The sequence below is a fragment of the Vanellus vanellus genome (genome assembly GCF_965231255.1).
Source record: "Vanellus vanellus genome assembly, chromosome: 1".
Classification (NCBI taxonomy): Eukaryota; Metazoa; Chordata; class Aves; order Charadriiformes; family Charadriidae; genus Vanellus; species Vanellus vanellus.
The window spans coordinates 178,048,260-178,060,536 of NC_138905.1; the positions used below are offsets into that span (position 1 = coordinate 178,048,260).

The 12,277-nt window shown below is 36.0% G+C and overlaps 1 protein-coding gene across 4 annotated transcripts in view; it reads left to right on the forward strand.

The window, feature by feature from the left end:
* DACH1 (dachshund family transcription factor 1) overlaps window positions 1–12,277 on the forward strand; it is a gene marked incomplete at its 5' end in the record, with an annotated part of 370,375 nt that overhangs the window by 190,763 nt on the left and 167,335 nt on the right. For 3 of the 4 annotated variants that reach the window (XM_082494621.1, XM_082494622.1, XM_082494623.1), the window contains one exon: window positions 4,258–4,419. The exons of the other annotated variant lie outside the window; for it this stretch is intronic. In XM_082494621.1, coding sequence (XP_082350747.1) covers window positions 4,258–4,419 — 162 coding nt within the window. The remainder of the gene's footprint in view (window positions 1–4,257; window positions 4,420–12,277) is intronic. 4 annotated transcript variants of the gene reach the window in all.

Here is a 12,277-nt window from a genome sequence, read left to right on the forward strand (position 1 = left end):
ACTAAGGCTTGGAGAGCTTTCAATTGAGCTGTAATTCAAATTCATACGGCTCCTACAAGACACCTTGAACAGACTTCTGCTGATGAGTCTATAGGAACTGTCAGCAATACGGAGATTACTTCAGAAGCATGATGGTTGATTTGAACTTTACTTTCTGATGTTTTGCTTTTTGAATTAAATTGTTGGACAAGATTAATTGCACGCAGTAAGAGATTTAAATGAATGGCTTTATGAAGCATTAAAGTTCTAAGTATGTCACATGGGAAAAAAGCTGTAAGGTTTAAATGAATAAATGTATTTAATGCATAAAATGTCTAGGCTAATTTTTTAATTCCTTTACTAACATCTTTTATTGAAAAACCATACTTTATTCATCCATCTTAGTTATATTGCTGTGGTTGTGGTAATTTAATATTCCTGCTCGTCGCTAATCTTCTGGTTCAACAGAAGTAAACAATAGGTTTCATAAATTAAAAATACGCTCTTCAGAACATGCTTCTAAAGATAAAAAACAAGGCTGTAAACATTTATGACTGAAACAAACTAGATTGTTCAAATACTGCCATGATGTATCATGTATATCAATATGGCACTGATATCAGTTAGAATGCAAACAAGGTTTTAAATGATGTGCCCCTTCATTTCAGCTGGAGAATCCGCTTTACACCATCTGCCTATCAGATGGTTAGGAACCAGGACTGCGTATTAATGCCACATGTTCGATTTTCTTTCCTCTTGTAATGGTTAGATTCATATTGCTAATAGCTGTGCATGAGCACTGTCGATGAAATTTGTGTGACGATGGAGTGATGAGATATTTATAAAGCTGCCTGTCTCACTGCATAATCAGCAGGAAGAATGCCAGACATAAACAACTTATCAATTTCAGAATATTAATGACAACTACCATTGCCTTTAACCCATTTAATATTTTGGCCTGGATACTTTTTAACTGTTCAAAGAAATATTTGTAAAGAATAAAAAAAAAATATCTACATGGCTGTTCAATGTGATCCTTGTTTCTTTCATTTCAGTTGCCTTTATGGGTGACTTCTGGTGATCTCAAATTTGAAGATCATATTTCTGGAGTGTAGAAAAGTGTGCATCTCAGAAATTCCTTGGCTACTTTTTATAAGAGTAAAGTGATATTAAATAATATTTAGGTCAAAAGGCTTTTTCAAAGAATCAATTTAAAAAAAAAAAAAAATCCCAAGTATTTACCCAAATATATACCTATACCTGAACTTTAACGTTTAGAATTTTTAAATATACATATAGATACATAGCAGTGTATTAGCCTCTTCTGTTTATAATATATTTAGCTGCCTTTACTAATGAGATAAGTGACATAAGTCAGGCCCTGTGCTAGAGAGAAAGTTTTGACTGGTACCGTACCACAGTGCACCAGTGATTATAATGCCAGGGGCTCTAGTAAGTGGCTCGGGACCTTCCTTAGCACTTTCTTCGCTACATCGTTAAGAGATAGAAAAAAGTAACGGTAAGGCCGGAATTGCTGTGAGGAGCGGCATTAAATGATATTTCTGAGGATTATTCCGTACTCTCATTTCCCCCCCACTCACACCGGTGCTCATACGAGACACGCATTTCAGATTTGTGCAGTTTAAATTAATTGCTGTATAGCAAAGTAATCATTTCAATCACTTATGCGGTTGTGCAAGAGAAGGAATGAAATTAGAAGTTTAATTTGTGCTTTTTAAAATTATCATTTATTATTACAAGCATTATCTTGCGAAAATCATGCTACAGAACTAAGCAATCTTTATTTTAGTTTCCCATCCCTTATCCGAAGATTATGCCTTCTTCTAAAGAGAAGCATTACGGCCTACTTTGGAGAGAAGCACTGAAGTATACTTTTTTGCAAATTTTATAGCAAAAGAGAGTATGTATTTTAGCAGTTTGTGACCGTGTCATTACCCCAGTGAGATGTACTATTTACAGGTGGGCTTACAAGCTTACAAGCCCAGCGTCCAGTGTCTGTTTAATTTGGTATTTTTGGAAGCACTTAAAATGTGCTGGTCTGGAAGTGCAGTAACAGCCAAAAGTTTGAGGCTCGCTGTTGTATTCATTAGCTGTATCATATTTGAATATCCCTCCAAAGGATTGTTCTTTAAAGATGCTAGTTTTAGCTTGTCAGTGATGTATATAAAAAAAGGAAGTATAAGTTATTGTATTGTTTAATGAGCACAGGATGCAAACCAAAGTTCAGAGGTGCACCAGCTCTTTTTCTGTGGCCTAATTTAGGGACTGTAACCAAATTTGTATAATGTATAACTTCATATCCTTCCTCTAAGGTAAAAATATCATTGGAAGCAATCCACGTTATTGTCAATACCTTCTTAAGATCAAAAGCTGCACAATTTGTAATCGTAGAAGAAGCTGAAATAGAATTAAACCCTTGTATTTACCTTCTTATTTGAATTTTGGCTTTTGGTACATCTTCTTCTACCCGAAATAGTGGTTTTCTAAAGAATATTGATCTGCCTATGCAGAATGTAATTATCACATACTTGGTAATTCTCATTGCACTTGGAGGTGTTAGAAGTCAGCCTGTGAGGAGGGTCGGGAGTCTGGAACTGTTTGCTAATCTTTATGCGGTCATGCAAAGAAAGGAAAACAACCTTGAGTTAAGCCACTGTGTGTGTGTGTGTATATATATATATATGTTCAAAGGCACCTCATATGCCACCTCTTTGTTCTCCCTGGGATGGCAGAGATTCCTCGTGTCTGTTCACCTTCTGCCTTCTCCCCGCTGGATTTTGCCTTCTGTCTCTCCCTATTGCTAGCTGAAAACATGGCAAGAGTGAACTCATTTTCCACTTTAAAGAGGCAAAGGAGACAACCAGAGGCTCTTGGATGCAATGGTGGTAGCAATATTTGCCTCAGCAGCCTGGGATTATTTGCTTATTTGGTCTTTCCTGCTAAATTGCACTCTTCCTATGCTGGGCAGCAGCCTGGGCCCACTAGAATAGTAAGTTGTACAGTTAATTCCTCTGGAGATCCATAAGACACTTCACACCTCTCAGAGTAGCTGAAAATCAGACAAGCAGGCACCTTTAAACTAATTACACTGAGTTTTTTCAAGCCTTCTCTACTGTCAGGGCAAGAACCTTGATTCAAAGTGACCTGAGGGTCCGTGCTCCTCGCGTGGCATCACAGGCCCGAGATTGCATCACAGGCCCGAGAGTGCATCGTTGCGTAAAACTTACCTGGTTTAATGCCTTCTCTTTATTTTCATTCATTTAATTCTCTTTAATTTCCATCTCTGCGCCCTGGATCAGTCGTGCGGGGTAGGCAGCTCTTGTGAAGGTTGACACTAACTTCTCTCCGCTACCACCCAGGCTGGGGCAAAGGGATGTGAATGGGTAGCAGTGCTGTTTGGGGACCACAGAAAGATTGTCCTGCCTCTGGGAAGAGGGCAAAAACTTATAACGTTGAGTAAAGACACTGTCGAATTTTGAGTTTTGAAGGCATGGCTGGACCATTTCTGTAATTGCTTTTGACAAAGAGAACTTTTCTCATTTTTGTAGAAGTTTCTTGTAAATGGCTGGATGGCAGAAATTTGGTTTGGTAGGAAGACCACTTGGATTGCCTGCTTTGGGATTGGGATTAAATGGGTTTAATAATTCCTCTTCTCGTTGATAAATGCCTTAATGCCTTGAAGTTTTGGGGAAAGAAAAATCAGTATTTTATGCATGTTCTGCATTGCTAACCTTTCTTCTAAAAACACTTCCTTGTATGCCCACATCTCTGTGCTCTTATGTGTGAAATGAGAAATAAATGCCCGAGTTCTTTTATCTCTTACTCTTAAATAGAAATTATAGACTTGGGTTGCTTTTTTTTTCCTGCTTTCTTTAGTGTGGCAAACATTTGAGATCTAAAGGTTGTAGAGTTATGTACGTGTTCACCTATTCATAGCTAGACACTTAAGACACCGTTTCGAAGCTAGGCTGGATTTCTGAAAGCATGTATTTGTATCTCCAGTTAGTTATGATGGTGTTATGACTGCAGTTACTGGATACCAATTTAAGATTTAGGTGGACCTATAGAAGTAACTATCAAAAAAGGATGAGAAACATTTTACTTGAAAAAGTTGGCAAACTTCAAGAGGAATAGTACTCGGCAACGTTCAACGTTCATTACATCGCCAGCATAAAGGAAGAGGAACAGTCTTAGTCCCTACAATAATGAAGAATCATAGAATAATGTATATTAAATTTTGTTCATACTTCTTTGCAGGCCTGACAGCAGCAGCTGCAGCGGCAGCAGCTGCCACCAACGCAGCCATAGCGGAAGCAATGAAAGTGAAAAAAATTAAATTGGAAGCTATGTCCAACTATCATGCAAATAATAACCAGCATGGAGCAGACTCTGAAAATGGAGATCTGAATTCAAGTGTCGGTAAGTCTCAGACACAGCATTATTACATGTCCATAATGCCCTGATATTTTATTAAACAGGTTATCCTTCTGGACTTGCTTTTGAAGTCCTTGATTTGGTGTAAAAAGTTGCATAATTGTTTTCCTTTCCTTACTGGTTTTAGTTTTATTTTGTATCTGACCTTTACACCAGCGTTCAGCGTTGTTGTTACCATTACAAAAACATTCTTTCCTTTGCAGGTTACTTTTGCAGACTCGAGTTAATATTTTCCATGAAAGAAAGTGGTTTGATTGCTTAGAGTTCATTTTTCAAAGTACAGGTGGGGTGACAGATGATGGTGTCAAAGTGAAATTTAACAATGTCTCCTGCTCAGTGTGCTGAGTATCGACTTTAGGTAATTCAGAACACAAGCTTGAAAGCAAAATATTTCATACTTTCATGTGCCCTGTGACAAAAGGAAAACATACATACACAATAAATTATTGCCATGCTCTGCAGTTCCTATCATATTTTTTTTTAATAAACACATTCTTAAAATGTAGTTAACAGGTTTTTCCATTTCTTAAGCACCCATCAGCAACTCCTGTTCTTTCTCAAAAAAGAATTGTTTTTGTATACTTTATTCATTTGTTTGGACGATTTGTTTTGCTAAAGCGTACTTCAAAGCTAGAGTAACTTTTTGTTGTTGTTGATTAAATCTTTAATCATCTGTGTGTGTCTGCTGTAAAATGTTTTGTTATGCCATTTCATTGTATTGGCTCCTTTTATCATGTTGAGACAGTATTAACTCAGCAACAGAAATTCAATGACAAAAAGAGGTACGTTCAGAAGACTGCAGGCAAGATTGGTGTATATTGGAAAAAAATGGCTTAAGATAGGGATATTTTGTTTTTTAATTTGTCTCTTTAGTTTTGTTTATTTTTTAGTTTTTCATCTCTTAAATACATTTGAAATGAGCCTTAGAGAGTTATGGACTAGCCTTTACATTACTAAATACGTACGTGTTTGTGAAGAGCATTTCTGTACAGTTCGGTAAGCATTGGTAGGCTATTATTTAGAAATAATGTGAATTGCAGTTCAAAGAACAAGTTCACCTAGGCAATATGTATGCATCACTGCGTAAGGAGACAACCAGATTTTTTGGTTTCCTTTTAAAGAAAATCTTAAAAAAATGCCGCTGTGATGGCAAAGAAAATAGTCTTAAATCAGTTGTGTTTAGTACTCAGATACCAGCTCGTGCAGTCACTAGGATGTTAGTGGAAAGATTGTCCTCTTGGAGAGAAAACAAGAGCGGGTAGAGAGCAGGTGTCTTTGAAATCTGGGAGGAGGAGATAGGTTCAAATGAAGTGGAAGGACCAGGCGACTCCAAACATACTGGAAGAAAAGTGAAATGATGAGAAAGAGTGAAAAGTGTAAATACAAACTGGGAGGATAAAGAGTCTTTATTAGAAGTAGAAGCTAGTTTAGGTGTGAATTTCAGACCTAGATGCATGCATTATGTGAAATAAAATGTTCAAATACGGGATTATGGAACTGTTATTCTGCTTGGCAGTTCTACTGAGAAACCACTTGTACATCCATGGACATGGGAAAGTTAACAGGTAATCAACATGTAAACCATGTGGAGAGTGGATGCAGGGAATGTCTGAATTTCCTCTGAATAACAAAGAAAAATATCTATTTTGAAATCATAGTTTGAGGCATAATTTAGATAACTAATCCGCTCTTCTTACATAGCTTAAACATTTTCTTTGTTTAAGAAAAAACGTTCTAGCTATTTTAGCAGGGCAAAGTTAGCGAAGTGAGATCATTTGTTGTCACAATTTCCTCTCAGCCCCTTAACTTACTTGTTAACTTCAGTTAATTTCCCATTTTAACTGAATGAAGAATTGAGTTCATTTTGTTCAGAAAAAAAAAAGGCTTTTCTGAGTAGAGTGACTAGGATTCCAGTTGTCTCCATTCCATGAGGAATGGTTCTGGAAATACAGTGTGCTTGTCTGTGCCTCCGGGCTTGAGCTATACTCTTCCTACGGAGGTTTTCTCAAAAATAGTTTGCATTTATTTGTTTCTTTTATAGTGACCCCTATCTAGTGTCCAGTGTCAGTTATGCCTGTGGAATCAGAGAAGTGATTCCTACTACCACGAATGCCAAGGTATATTAGGTTCATGAAGAGTTAAGTCTCCATTTATTAGTTGCATTTTTGAAAATTAGCATATAGTATTATCTTGACAAGAACTCATATTTCACCTTTGTAGTAGGTGTGTCCTTTTTTTCCCCTGCAGTTTTTTCAGATGTTTATTTATGTCTCTTCAAATAAATATTATCAAGTCCATATACCATTAACGTTTTAAATTATGGCTTGTTAGGCATGAGTTTGAAATATTATGTTACTGAATGTTGACAGGAAGAAGGAACAAACCAAAAGAAAATAACCTGATTTTGGCTTATATTTTAAACTATGTTATGTGCCTGACCAAACTGAAAAGGAACAAACAAACTAACCAACCAGCCTAAAAGCTTAACTGATACATCTTAGCCTATATGTAACAGACATTATGGTATATTAGAGTACATAGATTGATAATACTGTGGTTTTAGGCTGTTCCAATGCCTTCTTAAAAGTAGATAAATAAAATATGGGCTCTTGAGTTGAATTGTCAAGTTTGCTTCTGAAATGTCTTGCTTTTTGGTTTTAATCGGATGCTTAATGTGAATTATAGAGGTCATTTTTGTAGATTAACATTGTATAATTATACAGAGCACTACACAAATTTACTATCTATTTATTTATTAACTTGGTCCTTAGAAGCAATGGCCAAAGGGAATGAAGGGAGTTAAAGGAAGCCAATGATACTAATAAGTAATTATTTTATATCCCTCAGTTTTGTATGGTAACCTTGAGCTTGCATCCTCCCACCAGAATTATTATTTTAGAAGGGGGGGAAAAAGGGGAAAAAAAAAAATGAAATTACAGAGGAATCGGAGTGAGGTATTAGCACACTGAGTAAAATATATGGCTGCAACGCCTTTCTCCCCCATCCACAATCAATTGGATTCTTTTAGTTTAATATTTACTTGCTAAGATGAGATGCTAGTCTGCATGGTGATAAACAGTCTGCTACTGGCATCTGAAGGTGACCTGTCAGTTCATATGGACAAATCTCCTGCTTACTGAAATGTACAAAATAAATCATTAAAGCAGGCAGGTGCTCATTCCCAGATTTAAATCACCATAGATTTATGATTTGAATTAATGCTTCATTTGGTCATAGAAATAGATGCTGAGACAAATGATATGCAGTGGTTGGGGCTTCCATACTGTAGCCATCCTAATATTGATTACTGAGATGTCTTTGCAATCTCTTGTTTATATCAAGTACTGTCTTGTGACAGCTTGGCTGATATGAGCTACATTGCAGATAAGAAGGAAAAATGTCCTGGGTTCTTTTTAGTGGCAATTTTACATACAACATGCAGGATAGATAAATTACTGGTTTTTTGTTTAAAAAATGAAGTCCGTATGGCAGCAAACAAAAAAAAAAAAAGATTATGCTGCGTGGGTTGTTTTTGTTTGTTTGTTTGTTTGTTTTTAATTTAATTGCAGAATTAAAAGAAAGAGAGTGGCAAGGTCAAACTTTAAATTTCATTGAAGAGGTTCTGCTCTTTGTCATATTAACATCTTAGGATGCTATTAGGATCAGTTGTATGTTTACCGTCTAAGACTCCAAAGTTATAGATAGGTAGAGCAGTTCAATTATTTCCTTGCTGCTTAAGTACTTACTGCCCTGCTATCATACTTCATTAACCTGCAGCAGCAAAAGATAGAAGCCTTTGAAAATAAATATGTTTAAAGCTATTTCGGTGAGCTAGTCTTTGCTATCTATACCTTGGTAGGAAGTGAAGAACAGTCCCTATACTTTTGCTTCCCGAACATTTTATATAATGAAAACACTATGCATACGCTTTAGGGAATACTCAAAGGATTTGTAAAGACCTTTGCCACTTGCTAAAATCTGACTCATAAAACTTGTAAACAACTATCAACAATAGTAAATTACTTGCTTAGTAGGAAATGAGTTCATATCTATTCAAAATGTGATCTCAAAACAGATGTCCCAAGAAAATGTCATTGTTTAAACTACATTCATACAGAAAAAAAAATGCTATTATTTCTTTAAGGAAGTGAAGCAATCATCAAGACTTTGGTGTTCTCAGTTTCTAAACACAGTTAGGAAATACAAGGCAACATTTTACACTTGGCTAGCACATTAATCCATAAACAACCACAAAATGTGTTGAAAATTAAGAGGTTTTCTTGGCATGTTAGGTTTCCTATTCATCTGCATTACCTTGCAATATTTAAAATTATGAGGCAAACGCAAGGTTTCCTGTGATCTGTTGTTCAAAACTAATGGTTCCTTGCATACTGTTATTTCTTTTTTCTCATCCAGAATCAGAGATAAAATATTTAGGTGAAATTATTTTTCTCCAGTGACCTTGCCCAATAATAGAACAGTACAAAATGCAGTCATTTCCTTTTTCTAAACACACATGTCTATTTTGAAGGAAAGAATTACTTTTATGGTTTCAGGAAAAAGTCTTGGAGACCTTGAAAAAGCAAATAAAAGGAAACAGAGAATGCAGGCCACTGAGCACAGCTCTGCAGTTGCACATCTGATTCTCTGCCTTGGCAATGTTAATGAACCTCAAATCCTCCCTATAATTAGATGAGGGAATTGCTTATATTTTCAAACAGATGATGCTGCTATAATGAAACGATTGACAGGGAACTTAAGAGTGTCTACAGTAGTCATTTGGTTTCCGGGTTTTGGTGTTTTTTTTCTTTTCTTTTTTTTTTTCTTCTTTTTTTTTTTTTAAGTGTAAAAAGAAGATTGGCTGTAGATACAGGTCCTGAGAGAGGTAGTAATTTACACAGAATGCTATGACAGGTGTCTTTGTATAGCACAGAAATAAAATGGAAGAGAAAGGAATGATGGGCAGGTACGGCAATTTTTTGGGAGGGGGGTGTCCTGTGCTTATTCTGCTTGGGTTCTTTAAAAGGGGCCGAGACTCAAGAGATGGATCCGGATTGAGTGCACAGCTGTAACTGCTGATGAGCTAATTGCTCCTTATCTCTCAGCCCCATTCATCTTCATTTTTTACCAATTACTGAGAATTATCTGTGTTCTCAGTTGGATATGAGAGTTAATCCTTTTTGGTTAAGCTGGCAGTACTGTGAGCAGATTCCAAATCATAGGGTGAAAAAGCCAGAGCAAGCTTGTTCTCAAACTCTCTCCAGTTCAATGACAGTATCACTAGTTCATAAGAATTTTTCTATTGTTTAACAGATTAAACACTGATTTTTTTTTTTTTTTTTTTTACTTTAGTGCTTTTATTAATATGTATTTTTCTCTCAGTGTAAACTGAATGCATAAATTCCTAGGTGGATGGATGTGCTCCCTTTCTAAAAACATGCACGTGCAAAAATGAAAATAAGATAAACAATAAGTAATACTGTTTGCAGTAGTTCAGTGTTTATTGTATGCTACATAAGAATTCTGTTAAAGACAAGACTGTACCCGTAACTTTGACATCATGGGACACAAGACAAATGCTTGTCAGTGCCATGTATCTACTTATGTAAACTTCTTTGAGATCTGTGGATGAGAAGTGTTGTCTAGGTGTTAGCAAAGGCATAATCATACAGCCTTAAGGACAAATGTGCTGTTGAGCGCATCATATTTCAAGCTACAGGAATGCCTTCATAAAACTGTGCTTTGGGAACGCACAGAATACCAGAAACAGCTTGTTTGGTTATAGTTAGGCCACTAAACTTTGTTTTGTAATTTTGCCTGTCTTCGTGATGGCATGGGAAAAAAAAAAAATAATCTTGAATTTCATAGCTAAAATATAACGTTAGTCTATCAACCGAGAATATAATTTCTCTGGATCTGCCTCCCTAGCCTTTAATTATGATTGCTAAATTTGCTAAACAAGGCAATGAATTGGATGTTATGATCTGAACTCCAGTTAGTAAATTAGGGGAATTGTTAGCAAAGATTCAGCATTTCATGTTGGACAGTCAGTTGTGTTATGAGTCCCTCGTCTAGATTAAATCCTCACTGTGGGATTCATTGGAACAAATGTAGATATTTGCATCTGAGTTAGTCACCTTAGATTCAACAGACAGAAATAGGCAATTGTAGGGGTGATCCATCTCATCCTAAAGTAGATGGCAAAAGTAGGTCAGATAAATTGCACTTCAAAAGTGCTTAGTTGTTCAACTACTGAGTTTTAGTTACGGAAAGAAAGTTAAATGACTGAATCTCAGTCTCAACGCGTGCAATTAATATTTTCTGGAATAAGATTTGAATGAGTTAACAGGTCTTTTCCAAGACAGTGATACAGTAATGGCAAAATAGTGCCTGAGACACAGTGAAATGGAGAAGAAAAAAACCCCAAAACCTACTCTTTAGAAACAGCAGGTGAGACATTTAGGTATTCACCCAGAAAACTACTTAGATAGAAATATACTCTCAAATTTGTTCTGATTGTATAGGTATATAATTTCTGAAAAGAGTGATTTTGCCTATGTGAGACGTACTGAGAGAACAGGCTTCTAAAACTGCAGAAGCAAAAGCTTCCTGTGTGACATTTGTGCTCTGGGTCTGCTGTGAAGCTGTATCAAGTTCATGGAAAAATCTAAATGATTAAGTCTATCTTGTCAGCAAGATTGAAAAAAAAAAAAAAAAAAGCTATTTATATTGTTTGATCACATTTACTTTATTTCCTGTTCCATGCAAGATAATCCTAATTGGATAAATAGTTGGATAATTTAATCTTCAATGTGATTTTTTTCAAACTACGTGCTTTATTGTTATGGCCATTTTCCTTTTTAGTAGTGCCTTGTTTGAAAATAATGACATTGTTAAGCTTTTATTCAGTTTTGTTTCAATGTTACTTGTTATCGGCAGTAAATATGCTTAAACATGATACTGTGGATGGGCTATATTAAGAAATGTAAGATTAATACACACCTTATTTTGTTAAGTTGCTATGATAGTCTATAGGATCACCCTTCACAAATATTAATTAGAAGCTACATTTTAAAAAAACAAACACTGAATTTTATGATTATTAGCTCAATTTTAGAAAATAATGACTATGGCAAAATATGTGACAAGAACGTATCTGTAACATGTGAATTGAATTATCATCATGAAAGTATGTATCCTTTCCCATGTTATAGACATGTAAATACGCTATATTATGCATAAAAATATTTTCTATATAGTCATATAGACATTGAAGAAATATAGAATTATTGTTGTCATTCATATGTATAGCACAAAGGACCAAAAAAAAAAAATTCTTTCATTTTTGGAACAGAATTTAAAAAGTGCATCCTTTTCTTACTGCGGTGTGTCTGTTCCAGAATGATGTGAACGGGGCAACATTTCGTTTCGGGCTTTAAAGGTAACTTGATAAATCCTGGAGGATTTTGTTTGATCAGGATGTCCTTGGCGGGGACGAGGGGGACCAGCAGTCTACTTTCTAGAGACTAAGGCTGTGTTTGCACACATATGATGCTTGCCTGTGCTGTGGTGTCTACGTTCGAGGGAGCATTTTTGGAGTTTCTTCGGGTAATGGGGAAAGGGAACCGTAGGGCCTGCATCAGGCATCTAGGGTAAGAAATCTTAAATCGAGCCTGTGCGTGTATAAAATTGCATATTGTGGCAGTTCTTAAAAACTCCATTTTATAGGCGTTTTCCCATCAACGATGTCAGTGGATACATTGCCCTGGTCTCAAAGTTTGCATTCAAGTCTTAGAGGTTCAGCTTGTTGTGATCAGGAAATCCCGTAACGCATCTACGTGGT